Source organism: Sipha flava, unplaced genomic scaffold (genome assembly GCF_003268045.1).
Source record: "Sipha flava isolate LNK unplaced genomic scaffold, YSA_version1 66_pilon_pilon, whole genome shotgun sequence".
NCBI classification, from domain to species: Eukaryota; Metazoa; Arthropoda; class Insecta; order Hemiptera; family Aphididae; genus Sipha; species Sipha flava.
In genome coordinates, this window is record NW_020273606.1 from 1,677,314 (window position 1) to 1,698,347 (window position 21,034).

General features: G+C 31.6%; 1 protein-coding gene and 1 pseudogene across 1 annotated transcript; both read left to right on the forward strand.

Annotated features, from left to right (window-relative positions):
• LOC112691722 overlaps positions 1 to 825 on the forward strand; it is a 1,764-nt pseudogene extending 939 nt beyond the window's left edge.
• A 4,732-nt stretch (positions 826 to 5,557) lies between these two features.
• On the forward strand, positions 5,558 to 19,272 carry LOC112691794 (homeobox protein GBX-2). Its single transcript, XM_025566198.1, has 4 exons — positions 5,558 to 6,044; positions 7,377 to 8,269; positions 11,823 to 12,034; positions 18,232 to 19,272. Exons 2-4 carry the CDS (start codon positions 7,507 to 7,509, stop codon positions 18,544 to 18,546), a joined length of 1,290 nt encoding a protein of 429 aa, XP_025421983.1. The 5' UTR covers positions 5,558 to 6,044; positions 7,377 to 7,506; the 3' UTR covers positions 18,547 to 19,272.
• The last annotated feature ends 1,762 nt before the right edge of the window (positions 19,273 to 21,034 follow it).

A 21,034-nucleotide genomic window follows, 5' to 3' on the forward strand; every position in this document is an offset into this window, starting at 1 on the left:
ATTATTATTATTATTATTATTATTATTATTATTATTATTATTATTATCATTATTAGTATTATTACATAAGAAAATATAACAACTGTTACGCTGGAAAACAAAATCATAGATTTTTGTAAATCAATCTATATAGGTATTACAAAATATAATTGTTTACAAATGTGTATTATTTAATTATAATTACAGGTTTTGCAGTGTCGGATGTTTCAAAAACATTAATGTTTGACTACCATTACAATGTGATAAAGGCGCATTGCAAGGAGGCCATACATTTGATGTATACTGATACAGGTTAGTACTAGTTATTTTATTTATAATTATTATTTTATTAATTTGTTTTTTATATTTCAGATTCATTGGTATACTATGTGAAATCCAAATATTTTTATATAGATTTAAAAGAGAACCCAATATTGTTAAATTGAATGGATACAGCTAACTTACCACGAGACCATCCCTGCTACATTGCTAAACGAAAGAAAATATCTGGGTTGTTCTCAGATAAGATCGATAGTAAAACTATGTACGAATTTGTAGTCCTTTGTGCAAAATCTTAAGCATATATTTTGGATAATAAAAAAAAAAAAAAAGCGAAAGATATCAGAGGTCATGTAGTTAAAAACCACATGTTTGATGACCATAAGAGGTGTTTGTTTGGTGATGCGAGTCTTAACGAATATAAATATAATGTATCTATACGGTTGTTTAATCATAATATTATGACAACTAAATCCAATAAACTAACATACAACTCACAAGACGATAAGAGATATATTGGAAAACCAGATTCACACATTACCACATGGACACTACAAAATTGAGTAAGATAAACTTAAATATATATTAAAAAACAACTAAATATTACATTAATAATAATATTTTTTTTTTATTATGTTTCAGTGAGATGATACAGGATTTAATGTAAATGTTAAGTTATTTTTCTACATGTTAAATATAACATATGTAATTGTTAAACTAAATATAAAAATATAATAATAAATATAAAAATCATTTTCCTTCTCAAATTTATTGTTAACACTAGACCTTTAAAATCATACAATATGTGCTGTCGTATATATGTTGTGTATAAATTCTAAGGAAATGTTACATAAGGATAAAATAAAAAAATAAGGCTGTTTGTAAAAATATAATAGTAAATGTTTATTAAGATTTATTTATAACCATTTTCTCAATACATGAGCTGTATATAAAGTAAAATTTTGAAGTTTAAATCTTTATGAAGTATACAAAAAGATATAGTATTATCGGATTGTAGCCGGTTAACCCATGAACATCCTAGTTTTTTATATTGATAACCTATATTTATATATTTCTGTATTTATGTGTGGAATAAACTCTTGTAAAATCTGTTGTTTCTACAATCCTTTCACGTATATACATTCAAATTGTATTGAATTTAAAATCTGATTGAGCTTGTCACATTGTACGTCTCCATATTCGAGAGAAAGTTCACAAAAGCACTTCTTGAGCCATCAGTTAATGCTCTGAGATTATTCGTTCCGATAGTTCAATGTATTGAAATTTTGTTATAATTTTTCATTAAAATGTGTAAAATAAAAACCCATTCATACGATCTTCTATCCGTAAACTCTTTAAACGTTTTTTTCTTTCAGAGTCCTGTTAAAACGCTCAATAATTCATGTTTTGGTAGTGCTATACGTTGAATACATTTAATTTTATACTTTTTAATTAAAGCATCAAATGTTTTGTTATAACATTTTTTTGCCATTATCGACATGCAATAGTTTGGGAGATCGATTAATTAATGTTTTCGCGAAACCTTTTGTAACTTCAATTCCGGTTTTTGTTTTTAAGGGTAATACCTAAGCAAATTTTGTAAAACAGTCGATTTTACACAAAATATACTTGAAACCTTTATTTTTTTTTCGCGTATGGTATCATTCCAATGAGATCAGCTTGTCATAAATCTTTTTTACCGTACACATTGACTACACGTCTGGTATAATTTTTCTCATAGGTTTATGCAACTCATACGCGATCTCACGTTTAGACATCAGGAATTCTTTTTGTTAATCCGGCTTCATATAATTCTTCGAAAATAGATAATATTTCGTTTGAAACTCCTATTTTAACTGACTGAGAGGCTAATAAAAGTCTTAGCCTATCGACAAACTCATTCGGATCGTTTTAATAAACTATATTATGTTTTGTAATTTCATAGACAGTCCACTGCCGGATGCAAACAATCTGGTAATAATGTTTTTATATTAATCCTCACCATTACATGATGTCACCTAGGCGCAGAAACAACAAGAATAAGGGAAGCGATCATATCAACTGGGTTATTGATACAATTTCAATAGAACTACACGTACCTGGTAGGTAATTAGCTTATTACTATAACTTTTACTATAAAACTGATTTTTTTGTTGTTTTTGTTTTATAGGTTCTCAATACTGCGGATCGGGTACAAATTTAAAGAAAACACTAGCCCGCGGTGTTCTTGATGTAAACACATTGGATTCGTATTGCAGAGATGATGATATTGCATACGATCGTAGAAACGCGCTCTCCAATCGTAGAAAAACAGATTACATTTAAGAAAATAGAGCGTGAGACCGGGTTTAAGCGAGAAATTCGTCTTTGAAAGGAAAAGCGATTGCTTGGGGTGTGACCACTGCAATGAAGTTAAAACGAATATTAAGAAGCAGCTATATGTTTAAGTCAGCGGTTAAGGCGCCTAAAAATATACTTAAGAAAAATAAAAAAGAAAAAAGGCTTGTTAAAATTAGCTCGAAAATGTCTTGCAGCGGCTAAAAAGACTACACATACCAAGAAAAAAAAACCAATCAATACTGAGGACCTCGTAGTATTTTGAAGAAATGACTAGCCAGCGGTGATTCAGGTGTAAACACATTTAGGAGTAGGAACTAATCTCCAACAATATCCTATTGAAAAATTAAATAGGTCAAACCCTCAAAGGACCGGTCCAAGGTTCCATATATGGAACCTATACGTATACGTTCCTATATAACAAGAGCACACAACCCTCTCCCGAGTTTCTTGTCCGTAGGCCGTCAGTGTGTGCATCCAAGCTCTTGGCTATGTACATGAGTATCAATCGCCGGGACTCTCGCAGGAGCTTCTTGTGACGAACCGAGTGCGATTGTTTTGCTTTCATTTTTTAAGTTTTTCTTCTGTGCGAGTCTCGAAGAGTATCCATCATTAGCTATGAATACGGTGTCCGTGTTAATTGATTTCCATCTTCACTCTATTTTGCAACAGTCGTAAGTGATCGGCATATAGACGCATCGATCAAACCTTTAGGCTCTTGAAATTTGTTGTTTTCTTTTTTTGGCTGTGCTGTTTTTGTTAAAGTCACAGCTTCAACATCCTTTAAAATAACTGTCATTGTAATTTTATGTGATGGAATCTGGAACAGATTTTTTTTATTTATTTTTTTTAATCTACCACCTTAAGCACATACTTGTGTTGGTAGTAGAGTGCTATATAACATATTGTGAAAATGTAATTATAATTATAAGTAGAAAAATCTGACAAGAATTAAGTAATATATAGAATAATATAAAGAATAAACGTATTATATAAAATAAAAAAAATAGAATAGAATGAAAGTAGTATTACATACAATTTGAATACTTATAACTAATAATAAATTACAATAGTTAAATATAGTTCCTTATTATTTAACCAAGTATTAAAATAACCAAATCTGAATTTTTTTTTTCATTCCTATAGATAGTTGTATTATTCTCTTCGGTATAAAATATTTCCCTTTTTATATTTACTGGCATTAAGTTGAATATTTTTGGACCTAGACAGTCTATGAATTTTTTGACCAAACGCTTTTCTAGAATATTCAATTCTCACATCAAATACTATATTTGATATATTTGATTGATTTAAGTTATTATTAATATAATTATTATAAATTTATAATTACCTACTTGAAAACGTATAAATTCTTCTGAAGATGGCTGGAGTATAATTAAATCCTCAATCGCAAACTTTCTAGATTTTGATGAAGATCCTTTCTATTGTTTATTAAAATATTTAAAATGTTTCTGCTAAAATCCAAAATAAACAGTGTCTACATTGCCATGCTAATTAATTGAATATAAATAATGAAACAATATTGTGTACATGAAAAAAATAATAAATTACCTAATTATAGTAGTCACTCAATAATTCGAAATTCAGACCGAATTGAAAATTCGATTTATAGGTGTTTTCGATTTACTGAGTGTTCCAAAAATCGAAGGAAAGAAAAATAATACGAATTATAGAGAGGTGAAAAATGTTATTATATTTATTTTGACATTTATTTATTATACATATTATATGCATAAACGTACGCAGACTTGTATTTCACAGGTCCATACAATACTTTTGGGCCCTTATCTTGTCAAAACGTTTATTTATATTTAATAAATTACTATGTATAAAAAAACTAAATAAATATAACTTTAATTTTTTATATAATATCGTGGTATAATAGGCTCAATGAATATATTTTCCTTGAAACTTGTATATTTTTCTGACAGCTTTTATTATTTATGATTTGTACTTTTCTAGTCAATTGTAGATATGTTATATTATTATAATAAGTTTTTGAAAGAAATTTAAAATTGTTGCTATTACTAAACATCATTTATTTTTTAACGAAGCAGGCATGTAATACCACGGGTACAATAATACAAAAAGTTCCGCAGTCTGCAAATTATAGACCTCAAACTTAATGGCGTAATTTGGAATTGGTTCTGGGGTGGGATTTGGATATTAGTTAATACTATCGTTATAGTGGGGCTATGGTTTTTAGGTTTTTAGGCCCTTACCACTATTTTGGCTTCCCTAGCCGGCTAGACGTGGGCCATACAATTATGATTAACAATAATATGATAATGTTCTTTCTCCTTGAGGAAAAATAAGAGGACGATGATTTATTAATCGCTACACATTCTGATCAGAGAGAAAAAGTTGATGCAATTTTTCTTAATAGAAAAACTGATGAATACTTTAAAGTTTTAATAAATCGACATTTAATACGAAATGAAACAACATTTCGCGAGTTCTTTCGTGTTAATAAAATTGTTTTCGAACTAATCAATCAATTCCTCTTCTTGTTCTCGCGTAAAATTCAATTTAGCCATATTGATGAGTCGATGGTGGCGAGCGACAGTCGCAATACACTGCTCTCGGACCGGCAGTGTCTCCGGTCGCGACGATAAAGTTCAGTCGCGCGTTGGAAACCAGTCAATAGGAATCGCATATCAACAGTCGGGCGGCGACTGATCGCGGCTTGGAAACCGTACCTTTACCACCGTTGTCGCGCGGTCGCGTTTCGCCCGCGGTGCACTTGCGTACCGCGCGGGTTCCGCGACGTTGAAGTCCGCGCGGCCGCGAGCTTCGGTTCCGACGGGACGCCGGCGCGATTGGGCGGCCTCGCCCGACCAATAATTGTCGGCGGCCGCGCGCGCTCGATGGGCGTGGTGTTGCGATTCGGCGCCGCGCTCAGTCGGGCGTTCGTCACATGCGTCGGCAGTGATCGCCGCGAACCCGCTCCGCTAAGACCGCCCGGGCGCCGCACGCACGCTCCGCACCGGTGCTCACGGTACACGCACGTTTCGCGACGCGCACGCACCAGGCGCCCTAAAGGGTTTGGTTAGGTTGTCGCGCGGCGTCGTCCCGGCACCCAGTCCCGCGGTGGTGGTACCGTTCCGATGCTGGTCCGGTAACGTTTCGCACGCACCAAGCTCGGCTCGCTCGCGGTAACGGGTTCGTCGACAGACGGGTACCCGGTTCATTTTCCTTCACCGCCGCACATCGTGGTAAACCCGTTCGCCGTTCTGCAACTGCACTGCGCTGTTCTTTCGACCGCTGTTGATCTCGGGGCGCCCTCGACGAACGTCGTTTTCCGTCCGGACGCGCGATTTATACCGCCGATTTCTCCGCGACCGTCCTGCGGACGAGATGTGAAGACCATTTCACGAGGCAACGACTTCGCGATCGATAATCTCCGTTCGCATTCGCAGACACCATAGGTATGTTTTCGTTGCTCGAGTACCCTGAGCGAACAGCCACGTAAATGTTTAAATATTTTGCACTTTTATTTACACAACGATTCCCGCGTCCTGAACAACGGTTATCTCTACGTATAAGGTCTTGTTAGACGATGGATTAAACCGACGAGATACTCGTTGTTTCGTCCGGTGCGTGTTGTACAAAAGTATAATTTTTTATTTTTTTTTTTTCATACATATGCTATGCGGATAAATTTTAATAATCTTTGGAATTCGTATTAGCTATTTGAATACCGGTTAACAACTTTTTCGTAATAAGTACATTCTGTGGTTTTCACTTTCGACGACGCGGTGCAACAAATTGTACTTGAAATCATAACACACATGACGGTTGCTCATTTTGTGCTCAAAAATGTGAAATCAATGCACGAGGTATGAAGCGAATAACATTCGTACCGTGTCCGAACGCAAAATTTAAGTCGCGCTCACATCGAATGCGTTTACGTACAAATTTTATTTGTACCAACACGTTCGTTCACATGTGTACCATCCCGACCTACCAAGTACAATGGGACCGCGCAGAATTGTTGCGAATTGTTCGTACGTTTACAGTTTTGACGTGCGAACACAATCCAAAATTGTTGGGATTTTATGCACTTCCGTGCGTAGAAAAATGTCAAAAATGAATGTTGGAAAATTTATCAACTTTATTTACGGACACACGTGTGTGTGGGATCATAGCGATTCAAGTTATCAGTGTTGCGAAAGTTGTTGAATTTAGTGAGATTAATTTGTATAGTGTTTGGAAAACAAAATTTTCATATATCTTTATGCGTTCATAACTATGCAATAGTATGTGTTCATTATGTCTTCCATATTATGATGGAATTTACCAAATTAATTTATTTTTAAATATATTTCTCGCACTCGTTCGGTTCTACGACAGTGAAGACGACACAACCGTCTCCGAATTAGAGTAGAATTATCTTGAAGATACAGATTATTCATTGCATTCAGGACGTCACGAATGCTATATCACCGGAACACTATTTTACGAACAAAAACGTACTCTATTCGTACGACCGGTATTTCTCGTACTTTCGTACGATACAAATTCGCACCCAATGTGAGCGCGGCCTTAGATAAATTTGTCACAGGGAAAACGAAAAATCCTAGATCATGAATACGGGCGTCGAGCGTTTTTCTAATGATTCCAAAAACCCGATATAGGTAATCCGATAAAGCACACACATTTTTCGGATTACCGGTTTTCTTTTTCGCAAAAGAGGTAGAAGTGCAATAGTGTATCGCCCGCGCAAACGTGTTGATATTTAATCTCGGTTACGCTTCCAGAAAACCTGCCGATAACAACGGCCGAATCGCCTGCGCTTGCGATACAATATCGTCGGCGGGCCCGCAGGATCGGCCGGAGCCGTCGCGGTCGAACGTGCTGAGTCGCAGTACTGGCGAGACACCAGCGGCAATGAGCCGGTACCGGACGGCGTTCCAGTCGTTCTCCATTGAATCGTTGATCGGCGGAAGGGCCGACGACAGCGGCACGAGCCAGGACGACAAGGACGACTGCGGCAGCGTCGCAACAACCGGCCGCGAACGTTCATCACCGCCGTCCGAAGAGGTGCTGGTCGCGCGGACTACGAGTTCGTCGGCCGCGCACCATCACGACTGGACGGACGTGTCATCGGGTTCGCCGGCGTTCGGGACGCGGGACAGGCGGCTGTCCACGTTGTTCAGCAGCATGTTGGACACGGCCATACAACAGCGACAACGGTTGGTGCAGCCGCAGCCACCGCAGTCACCGCCGCTGCTGCCGTTGCACTTTGATTACTTCAAAGCGATGCAGCTGCAATCGGCGGCCACCGCGGGCAAGACGTTTTCGCCGCGAGCGCTTTGGCCGTATTTGAGCGAAGTGGTCGCGTTTCCGCACGCGGCGCCGCCGCCTCCGCCACCGCCGGCGTGTTATTTACAACCTCCACCGCCGCTGTTGCCGCAGCCATTCGGATGCGCCGACGAAGCGTACGAGGACGACGATCACGTGTCGTCGTGCGACGTCACGTCACCGATCGCCGGGAAGTCGACGGGAGATTTGATGTGCCGCCATCAGGACGACGAGGACGACGAAGAGGACGAAGAGGACGACGATGTCGACGCGGACGAAGACGGCGACGATGATATGAACGAGACCGACGCCGGTGATTACGACGAGACGACGGCCAATCCGCGGTTCGGTGAGTTGTAACATTGCACATCACGTGCGCTCAGTGGCATGCATTCGATTTCCTTACGGAAGGAGTATCATTTAAATGAAAAATACAATAAATAAGAATTATACTATCTACCGTAGTTTTGATCTCTTGATATTAATAGATAAATATTTTTGTCAATGTTTTAATCTTAATTTCTAATAATTCCAGAAAACAAAATAATGTCAAATGGTACAAACTATTGTGTTACAAACTCATAGACATATAGAATTAATTATTAAAAATTCAAATCATGTTATTTTTTTTATGAACTGCACAACATTTAAATAAGAACTTCACATTTTAATTTAGAACTGCACATTATGTGCATAACTGCATATTAGCGTAAGCTCTGTCATAAAGTAGATATTCTAGATCAAATAGATCATATTATTGATATTTTTGCCAGTTTTAAAAATAGATGACTTGAATTTATGTTGTAAAAATTGTTGTTTTCTTTTTGTTATAATATTTTGTAAAATTATAACTTGCCCCCCCCCTAACCAAAGCTCTGGAGCCACCTCTGATTATTTTTATATTGTTAGGTATTTGTTATATAATATGTTCTATTAATCGTACCATTAGAAAACTACATGGTTATTAATTTAAAAATAGCTTAACCAAATTGTAATTTTCTTTCATACATTCTTTATCCTTATTTGTATTTTTTTTAAATTTCATTTTTATTTGGGATTAAAATTATAAATACGTATAAATAAAAATCATATAGAAGAAATGTCAAAACATAAATATATAAACATTTTTTAAAAAAAACAAAATTAGATGATAATATTGTAAACAAAAAGTTTAAAAATGAAATTATACCCCAAAATTAAGACGATCAATCCAACTCAATTCATTCACCTGCCACTGAGATCGCATATACTAGAGATATTGGTAACTAAGTTGGTTTTACATTTAATAAAATAAAAGACGATGCACTTTATGATGTTCTACGTGATCCATGGGTTTCACATGAAATTTTTTTTTAAAATAGGTTCCTTTAAACTTCTCTTGATAAATAAGTATCCCTGGCTATCTTAAAGCCAAAAACTCGGAGGAGCTTTTTATAGACTATACGTTTTATTTGGTAGCGATGAGGGAAGTTGTAGTCGTGTTAAACTAGAAAAATTAATTACAGTACCACTATATCTTTATAAAATAGCAAAAGAAAATTTTAAGAACCATCAAAATAATAACTACCATAAGAATTCTGTTTTCGTCAAACATCTATTTTTATGTATTATATATTAATAATATTATTAATCTTAATAAATTCAAACTACATTTTTTTTTTAATTTTTTTTTTTTTTTGGCTTTGGAAACACAAAACTGTACAAGTAGCATAACTAGAATATGTGATACATTTGTATTTATTGCCGTGACAATAATGTTATCTAAATGATTTATTTAACTTTGGGTGTTGTATGGGTTAGAGGTTCTGTATGATTGGGTTAAAATGATTTTGTAATAAATTATGAAACCCTTTATAGAAATAAGCAGCTTCTCCATTTTCATTTTTCATTGGTTGTTGTGCAAGGAGTAATTAGGTATAAAAGGTGGAGCATATGTAATTTTTCCGAGAATTATATTTTGAAACCGTTGGATTTTGATTGTGTTAGAAACTTTCTCAGTGCTCTACAGTTGAAGGTCGTAGGTTCATAAAGGCTTTAATAGAATTTTGAATAAGAGAACTTTAATTTTAAACTGTATAAGTTTATTGCTCATTAAAGTACGTAACCTGCGGAGCCGAGCATTTAAAGCCTTCTGACGCGAATGTGGCTATTCTAAGTGAGGCACTTGTTCAAGTTGAGTCCTAAGTATCTAACTGTATAAGACATTGAAAAATTAAAATTATGAAGGGTGACATTTGGGTAGAACAGAAGGATTGACATAAAGTGAATAAAGTATGAAAAATATAATTTTTAACCGACAAATTATAAATGATAATTTTTTATTTAGGAACGGTTCATATAATATTAAAACTCTTGTATTAAGAATATTCTCGGTATTAAATGAATGTGGAAAAATGGTCCTTTGGAAGGAATAAAAATGAATAACTGAAATTATTTTCAAATTACATGCGTACGTTCCATAAGTTCGTGAATGATAATGAAATGTCCAATCATGTTCCTACACAGTAAGGTATTTTAAATAATTGTACTTGTATTTTAAAAATGATTCTAACTAAAACCTTGAAAATAACCACATGTATCAATAAATTGATATTGATTTGTATTGTTATTTTTTTATGAGTATTCAGCTTTTGTGCAGACTATTGTTATATTAGGCATACCTCTCAATAAAGTTATCTATTGTTGGTCGCTTCTTGCATCGGGTCACGAAACATAATAAATAAGTATTTTTTTTTTTTACGCATTTTATCCATTACTGTTTAACTTCCTCCATTTGATTTACCATACTCACTTCCGACTCATCTATATCACGCCATCAAATTACTTAAACTTTATTATCGGTGACACCGACTTTGGTTTAATATGGATTCCATATACTTCGTTCGTATAGCTGTTAGTTTCATTGTATATAGAAAAGTATAAAATATATAAAACACTAATAAAATACTAAAATACAAATTAAACCATCGATTTTTTTTTAAATATATATATTATATAATAAATATAATAGGATAAATTATATCCTATTTAATGAACGATTGTCAGTTTTCATGATGAAATCTTAAAGAATAAATCACAAATATGATTTCTATAATACTTTTTGTGTAATTTGTTTAATTAAAAACAATATGTTACATTAATATATACACATCCCTTATAATATAAATATATAAATATATAATATAAAAAACTGTAATCTAAAAGTGTTATGTACGCATTTCAAATTGAAAATAACGTTATAATAAACCAAAAAAACTCTTTTTTAATTAATAAAAACATGTCGTATATACTAGTAATTAGTGTTCGAAATGGGGGGATACGGAGTTTTGTCTTTTGTGTATTTACAGTTTTCATTCATCTACTTGTTTTGTTTAGAATAACGCATTTCTCTTAAGACTTATATTTTAAAACGATATACTTACTATCATTTTTATATTTATATATAAGAAATTATTTTTTTTCGGTGAAAATAATTGTTTTTAACATTCAGGCCCGGATGCCCAGTTTATCGTGTTGTTTAGTATAAAACGTTTCGCAACCCGTGTTTAGAGCCACGGACTAAGATAATATACCTTATGTGAACTATAAAAAAAAAATAAAATAAAATATTTAAGGTACACAAGGTGTGAAGAATGTTACGATGATATCAGGAAATCTGAATTGTGAGGCATTCCTCCACTTATCTTGAGCCATTTCGACCACTGCTAGTAATTATGAAAATCACAATTGGACATTATTCAAAATAATATACCATAAAAATGTAGTTGATACTCGTATAACAATATAAATGTAACTCACTAATTACCGTCCTTGAACTCTTAATTTGTTATACATTTTACAAACATATAGGTATCTATAAAATTAATACGTCGTTCATCTTCACAAATGTAACACATTTTCAGGAAAATGCATAAATGATACATCTGAAATTCTACATCTCAGGCAAAATATAACGGAGCTACAGCCTTCTATTGAGAACAAGTCTCGTCGAAGAAGAACAGCATTCACTAGTGGTCAATTATTGGAACTAGAACGTGAATTCCAAGCCAAAAAATACTTAAGTCTTACCGAAAGATCTGAAATAGCAAACTCGTTGAAGCTTAGCGAAGTTCAGGTAATAATATTTGTATGACGTTTATATAATATTATGATTTTTTCTACTAGGGACTGAATATGAAAAAACAAATTGTTTATTGAGTCATGATTTTATTGACTTTGTACTTGATTATGAATTTTTAATTCGAAACCGTTCGTACTTTACAAATTATATTCTAGATTAAACTATTATTTATTTATATGTTAATTAATTATACTCGTAGTTATTAAGTGGTATTTATTAGAAATTCAGAGAACTCGTTTAACATGCCATTCACAACAATTATTGTAATATGAGTTTTTCAATCAAGAATTTATTTTAATTTTAAAAATACACACACATATATATATATATATATTTCGTGAAATGGATACCTAAACCTTCATTGATGGAACTTGTTCCGTCATTTTGATGTCCATATAGCAAAAATTAAAAAAAAAACTTTAATTTCTATATATTATAATATATTACAATTATTTTTTAAGAAAATGTTGTACAAATATTATAATATTATAATACTTTAATATAAATTATTATTTATTTAGACAAGCTTGTGTTATGGAAACGAGAATTACAATTTAAATTACTTTTAAAACAATCACATTTTTTTAGTTTGACATTTGCCTTTACAATAACAGCTAAAAATACCTTGACCTCCATTTAAAGAAGATACAATTTCTCTTAATGACATTTATTTTGTCTTATTCACTTGCTCGATGTCAATAAAATTTGATTTGGCTGGTTGTATATTTTCAGAACCATATCAACCTTTTAGTATGCCATGTTCAGTTCCTAAATGGTTAAGTTTATTTTTCTGGTCGGTCACTACATCAATAACGTTAGGTGGGTCTACAGGACTTCTATTCACCTTTTGAACCGGGATTACAACACAGTCTCTAACTTTAAATGTTTTAATTTTAATCTTACTATCCTATAGCATAATGAAATAATGAATTATTTTAAGTAAATATGAAAATTAAAATTATTTTACTTGTAACATTTTTTCGACTTACTTTTCTATTCCTATAGCTCCTAAATGATGTGCTTCCTTAATTTTTATATTCTCCTCACATAAATTACATAAAATTGCTTCGCTGGAGTACACTTCCATACAATATAATATTTGTAAAACATTTACTTAAAATTAATAATTTAATTTAATTTTTAGAAATAAATATAATACGAGTATATAGAAATTAAAGTTTTTTTTTTAATTTTTGCTATATGGACATCCAAATGACAGAATAAGTTCCGTCGATGATGGTTTAGGTATCCATTTCACAAAATATTATCCATATTGTGTAATTACGTGAGTGGAGAAATCGCGGTTCCATTTCGCAAAACGTACAATAACGCGATATGGATGCGACATATATATATGTAAACTGTGAAATCTAATAAATTATTAATTTTAAGAATTAATTTTTCCGTACATAATATCTAATAAGAGTAACGAACTTATAATTTGTGTAGAATTAATTATAAATAATATTTAACATATTTATAGATTATAAGTTATAACTGAAATTGATGGTTCGTTATACATTATTTATACTTGACTTGGCATGACTAGGTACAAGAAAATATAAATACAAATTTCAAAAACATAAAAAGAATAAAGCGTAGAAAAAAAAAAGAAAGCATAGCTTCTAATGGATATTTTAATAATTAACATTATTTATACAATTATTTAATGGTCAAATTCGATAAGTAAATACTTATATTTTTCAATTTAAAAATTAAAGTTATAATGATCTGATAATAATTTCATTAAAGTATAGAAGTGTAACATAAAAACTGTTACATAAAAAGTTTTCATAAAAATCAACAGCACACATCAATAAATAATTTAAGTATTCGAGGTACTGACCTCAGTATTCAGTATAGATTCTATTTGATGTGACAAGTGTTTAAAAAAGTACTAAGTATCCACATTTCTAGAAATCACCAAGCATCGCATAAAAAATTTAATTTTTCTGAAAGTGAAACAGCTTTTGAAAATACTATCGTAGAAACACTCAAGACATAAGTATCCTATTAAATCTCGTTGATTTGAGTCTAATCAAACAACTAAATGCCTTTTCTAATTCTAGTCGTTAATCTTACTGAGCTGCTTCTAATTTTCCACCCTTTCTAGTAAAATAAAAAAACATTAACGTATTTTTTCCTTATATAGACTGTACTTATTGTTAAAACTTTTACCAACTAACGTTCACAAATAATTAATTGTCGTTGATGCAGTTACAAACGTACTCAATTGAAACAAATTAATCATTTACTGACTCATCAATAATACAGCTATTTAAGCTCCATTTCACTAGTATATACTTTTGAAATTTTTTTATTTTTGCAATATAAATTTATTTTGCGGATAATTTGCGTGATTTTGCGGACAACTAGTTTTTTTAGCAAATCCAAAAAAAGTTTGACATGCTAGTGAAATGTTGCAAAAATTTAAAAAAATTACTATTTTTGCAATTGAAAATAAAATAATTTATAAAACTAATTAGGTATCGGCTTCATTTTTATTTTTTTAACATAGTATTATCATTTATCATGACATCTAACCTGCATAATAATTTTTTCAGTTTTTTAAATTTTCATTAAAACTATTAATTAAATGGTATATATAATATATATATACCAATTAATTAATTTATATATATATATATATATATATATATATATATATATATATATTTATAAGTGGAGTAAAGCTACCTATAAGAAAAATAAAAATTATCTATCCCTTTAAAAAAATTGATTGCATATAATTAGTACTACCACATTTTTTATTTCATAATCGTACTCAATATGAATGTACGATTATTATTATTCTTTGTTATGTTTCAACTTATTAACCACGAAATAAATAAATTGCTTTTTTAACTTTCTATTATTTTAATCTTCGATTTAAATCATATGCGATGTATATGAATAGTCTTTTCACCTTTAAAATTGAAATTAAATATTTTTAAAAATAGCACATTTTCGAATGTTAACATTTAATATTCACAATTTTCTTTGTCGTGTAAAAGAATTTGTACACTGTATTTTGTTTGTTCTGGTATAGGTACTTGTTTGTGTTTAAAATCATTATACTCTTCCCAATGTCCGTAATTTCTTAGTGAAACTGCTACATAATGAAATTGTGGTTTTTGTAAAATTATATTGATCCTGTCGATTGCATTGAAAATTTTTCCCAAACAGTAAGTATTGAAATGAAATAAAAACGTTTACGTGATCTTATCAAATTATCTGCATCAAAATTTGTTTCTCCCGATAATGGTTCTTGTTTTAGAACATCAAAGCTTTTAAAAACTTTATCAAGTTGAGTACTTATATAATTTATTTTATTTTATATTGCAAAAAATCTAATTACCCACAAAAATTGGAAATACGTCTGCGAAATAACGCAAATTATCCGCAAAATTATGGTATTCTGTAAAATTAAGTAAGTGATTTTTTAAATTTTTGCAACAATTTAAAATTTTTTCATCAGCATGTCAACTGCTTTTTGCTTTTTTTGCTAATAAACTAATTGTTCGCAAAAATCAGAAATACCTCCGCAAAATCACGCAAATTATCCGCAAAATAACATATATTGCAAAAATAAAAAAAATCGCAAAAGTACATGCTAGTGAAATGGAGCTAATAATTTACAGTAAATACAAATGTTTTAACTGTCAAATATATATTATACTATTTAAACATAAAATCACAACCGATTCAAGTATGCGTGTTTTTTTGATTTCGATATAATGTTCGATGTTGTACGATAAATAGCAGTCTCAGTTATCCGGCTATATTTACTTTTAATAATAACAAATAAAACGTTTTATCTTTACGTTTGATACAAACGATTGTCATATAAAATGATATAATCAACAAACCACAATTTTAATGACATACAAACTGTTAATTTTATTCCGTATTTACTTATAAACAAATATTAGTACAATCAATTTATGCGTATTAGTTTGTTTTTTTTTTTAAATAATTTACTTATACAATGTTCAAAATATGAAAAAGATAAAAACAATATTGAAAATTATGAATGGTAATATAAATAATTTGCCATTAAGATGTAATATAATATATTGTTCCTAATTCTTACGTAATGTTGAAAATTTAAGTAAAAACTTATCTATATACAAACTTATCTATTTCTTATTTTATACTATATTACTAAATAGTATTATATTATTTAAATTATAATAATAATTATACAGAAATCTGTAGCTATATAAAAATATTGTATAAGTACATTATAATTAATTAATTCATTATTTTATATAATTTTATTTCCGTGTACTGTATATGCAAGTAAACTGACTATTTATTTTTGTTAACTATTGAACTTGTCTGACAAGGGTTCATTCTCAATCCCCTTTTATTTAATATTATTTAATATCATTCAGAATTTATAGTAAATCCATTTCGATTCACTGAGCCATCTTATATTTTGAAAAATGACGTGAAATACACGATATTTTTCTTTGGAAAACATTAGAAAGTCACGCCTTTTTATCAAATTGCTTCTCGACATAAATGAAACATAAAATATTTTTCTTTCGAAAATCCATATCGGTTTATAATATCCATGTTTTTTTTAACGGCATACAAAAATTTATTAAACCTCAATAACCCTATATCATTGATATCTTTATTAGAACTGTATGAAAAAAAAAAACAATCGTTGAATAAAATAAAACTTTACCCTTCAACAACAACTACGGTATGATCACCCTCTTTTGAGTGGTAATATATGTTGTGTGACAGAATTAGCATAATCATAGGATATTCGCTTTTTGGCATATCTATTAAGATTGTCAGGAAACAGCAAAAACGTTTTATATACTTAATATCTCAAACAAGTAGTCAATTTTAGGGAAATATTAAAAATATTTTAAGTATTTAATAACTAGTGATAACGTGCTGAGCTTATGAATAAGTCATGCACAGTTTATGATTTCTAAATTTCTAAAAACATTAATGTATATATTTAAATTGGATAATCTGTTTTTTTAATTTGTATTATGCATAATATGATAATAAATCATTTACATTATTATTAAAATAAGTGTAAAAATTAGGTACGTGCTGTATACATTTAAAAGTGTTTTCTCACTTTAACGAGGGATAACATAGTTATTAATCAGTAACATTTATTTTAATATTAAAATCTTAGTAATTTGTAATGCATATATTTTCTTTAATTTTATTTTTATTTTTTATAATATACAGTATTTGTGTTTACACAAAGTTTCAAAATTAATAATACTTCAAGCATCTATATGATATTGTAAAATTTATAATAATAAACATTACTATTACCACTATCTTAAACTGTACACGCTCACATAACGTACTAAAATTAAATATTAAATAAAGAAGTCACATTTAGTTGATTATTATTATTATTATTAATTTTTTTATTTTTATGACATTTTATTTTTTGCGGTCTTACCTAATTGTATCTAATTCTTGCTCTCCTATTGTCCCTATCTAAGAAAAACAACCTTGGCACCGCCATTGACGTGCAGTTAGGTGGGTTCCGTGTGGTTGCGTGAAAACTTTATTAACAATACCTGACCGTCGTTGCGCGTGTACGGTGCGAACGTGGAACGCATCCACCATGATCACGACTGGATCAAGGAAAGCCTAGGAAAGACTATAGCCAGGGCCAGTGAAAACTTTTGAGGGCCCCGAGGCTGATCGATTCTAGGTCTCCTTTACTTAATCTTGTTTGGTCAATACTACACTCTACTTGTACATACTTTAGTACAATGAAAATATTCAAATTTGCATCTTATGTTACGACGAATCGTAAAATAATTTTATATAAATGGTTGAGATGATGGGCCCTCTCGGAGGTACGGGCCCCCGGGATCTAGCCCTCTTTGACCCATCTTCTCACCGGCCCTGATTATAGCCTCGGGCTGCAATTTCAAAGGAGTCACAATGTATTTCATAATCGTTGGCTAACAAATATAAAGTAGGTATTGTTTTATCAATAAATTGTGACTATACTATACTATAAATTGCCAAACCCGAATAATAAAAAAAAATTATATTTTTTTGGGCGAAAGAGCCTCACCAAAAGTAATGCCCCCCTCCCACATATATGTTATGACCATAGTCCGGCCCTGCCGACGATAGTGTGTTGCCTTTGCGCGTACCGTCATTACATCGGTGCGGTTATCTGTCACCAGGTGAAAATATGGTTCCAAAATCGTCGCGCCAAGTGGAAACGCGTCAAGGCCAACCTTCTTTCGTCCGCGTGCGGCGAAGGCCAGAAAACAAGCAACGCATCCTCGAACTCGACACGTGGCCGATCAAAGTGCCCCAACGGCGGCGGCGGTAGCGCGGCAAAGATCGTCGTGCCCATACCGGTGCACGTCAACCGGTTCGTGGTCAGGAGCCGACATCAGCAGCTGGAGAAGTGCGCCTCGGGGTTCGCCCATCTCCGGTATGACAACGATTTCAAAATCAACAGCCCGCTCACGTCGTACACCTCGATCCTGTAATGCTATCCGTTCGGCATCCGGTTGCGGCCATCCGTCTGCCGAACCGTCCGCTGGACCGGAAAGACGATGATCACGTACGATCGTTGACATTGGTCACCGTTTACCGTTCTACGGCGTGGGCACCTGCCCGTCGACCACGTCGTTGGGCACCATACAACCGACCGTGGGCCCAACAATCGGTTTTTTGAGCGTGGCCAAACGTTTTCAACCGCTTAACGTCAGGACTGGTCGTCCGATCCTGCCGACTTTGAAACCCATTGTTGTGTGCGATGTCAGCTGTGCCGTCACGCGCATTAATGTGTTTCGTTCACAATCGTGTGCACGGTATCAGTGGCGCCGCCCCCCCCCCCTTCGTGAACCGGTAGGGCTTCTGCCTTACTACATGATAGGTCGGCGTTTTATTGCTTATCTTGAATTATAAGCAAACACAGTTAATTATCAACTCCTAAGTATATGCTATCCGGTAGATCAGTTGACAGGTTCTATTTGTTTAACAATATTTTTCATGTAAGGCGAATATTATTAGGTTCTAAACCACCATTCGTAGGATGGGGTGATGTCCCATAGTTTAATAATTACGCCTAAACTGAATTTTTTAGTCTCGGCGCCACTGCGGTGGCACACATCATAACCTTAAAACCTCTAAATTCGGTTACTTGAATTATTTTAATCAAATGCGCATGAAAAATATTAAAATACAAAACACGAAATAGTATCAAAAATTATTAGACGTATACGAAATTTAAATCGGAAAAAAAAATTTTAACGAATCACCAAATTAATATTAAAAAAAAAAAATACTAATATTTTGAAAAATATTTTAACGAGAATGAATTCCCGAGAAAAATTTTCAAAAGGTATATTGTTAAAACATTTATAAACTTTTAATACATTTTTTTTTATATTGCTCTCGTAGAATATAGCTTGTATAGATAAATATTATTTTCACAACACGCATTACTAAGCAAGTATCTTTCCCATAGCCAATTTTCTAAGATTTTTTTTCTATTTTTATGACATTCCTAAAATCGCTAGTTGGAACCAATAGGTCTTAGAGTGCGACTCTAATCCTGTAAAAAATGATTTTATACTAAATAGTAACAAATTACTATAATTTTTAAAAATTAAAATAATTTTGTCTCCTCCGTTGTTTTTAAAAAGAGTTGTTTACTTTGGAAATATTGATATAAATATTAAAGATTACAGTATTGCACAAAATCAGATAGTTTAACATAAAACTGAAGTATGTGTATATATATACTAATTGATCGTACTTATAAATATTCAAAATAAACGAGAAAAAAAATTATATTTAGAAAAAAAAATATAACTGTAAGTAAAATATTTGTAGATTTCAAAGTTTAAAAAAAAGTATAAATGCTAGATATTATTAATAAAAGGTGATTCGACTTATACGTTGAGGTTTTGATTGAACAACAATATATTTATCAGATTTGACGACACTGGATATTTTCGCGCTGTTAAATAATTGAATTGATATCTTGATTAAACTTAGTTCCCATCTTCTTTTATTGATCATTAAAAACTTAAGTATAAGACATATTTAGTATTTATTTATTTTTATTTTAGTAGTTTTTTATAATATATATTGTACTTTATCTTAAGACCAATAATTTTTTTAATCTTATTTGATATACTTCAATGCAAAAATCATGTACATAATCTGTTAATATAATACTTATATTCAAATGTCTAATTTATTTTTATGTTTAAGTTCATCGTAAGTAAAATATAATTAATTAAATTTAATACATTTAAAAACTATATAGAATAGTTTTCCAATGAATGTTTTCGATACATCGGCTGTATTGTAATTATTCAAATATATATTATAACATATACATTTTTGCAATTTACATTTTTATTTGTAATAAATTCTGTAAAAATAATATACGAGTATATATGAACATAAAGATAAAAGGATGAAACTTTTAAGTTGAGTAAGACTCCACGGTTATGTGTGATACAAGGACAGATAAATGGTATTACTGCTTTGGTATTTTAAACTTGAACCCAATATATCTACCATTAGTTTCAACAAATAAACTATTCAGAAGGAAAATGATCGGATGGATCAGTTTATACTTCTATATATGGTTGATATAGTTGTAGAACCAAAGTTCTCAGTAAGATATGTTGAATTTGTTTATTTATACTTGAAAAAATAATAATTATAATATTATTGTATATAATATTTAAATAAATTAAAATAAAAAAAAAAAGAACTCGTTATTTTCATATTCAAACAAAAAAACGTTAAATGCAGACAGCTTGAGGTAAGTTTCTTTTATCTCTTATAGACAACAGTCTACAGGTATATTATATAAATTTAGGTAATATAGTTATACATTTTTTACAATTTTAGTCATTGTCACATTCAGGTAAGCCCGAAACAGTTACTTCCGTCACAGCAGCTACAAAAATTGCACCTTACAAAATCTATAATACTGGCGAGCAGATTTCTCTA

What these genes read in the sequence shown, in the direction of transcription:
- LOC112691794 (XM_025566198.1), top strand. Translation starts at nt 7,507, where the DNA reads ATGAGCCGGTACCGGACGGCGTTCCAGTCGTTCTCCATTGAATCGTTG. An exon ending in GACGGCCAATCCGCGGTTCG is followed by an intron (nt 8,270 to 11,822) that starts GTGAGTTGTAAC and finishes ACACATTTTCAG; the next exon opens with GAAAATGCATAAATGATACA. An exon ending in TGAAGCTTAGCGAAGTTCAG is followed by an intron (nt 12,035 to 18,231) that starts GTAATAATATTT and finishes ATCTGTCACCAG; the next exon opens with GTGAAAATATGGTTCCAAAA.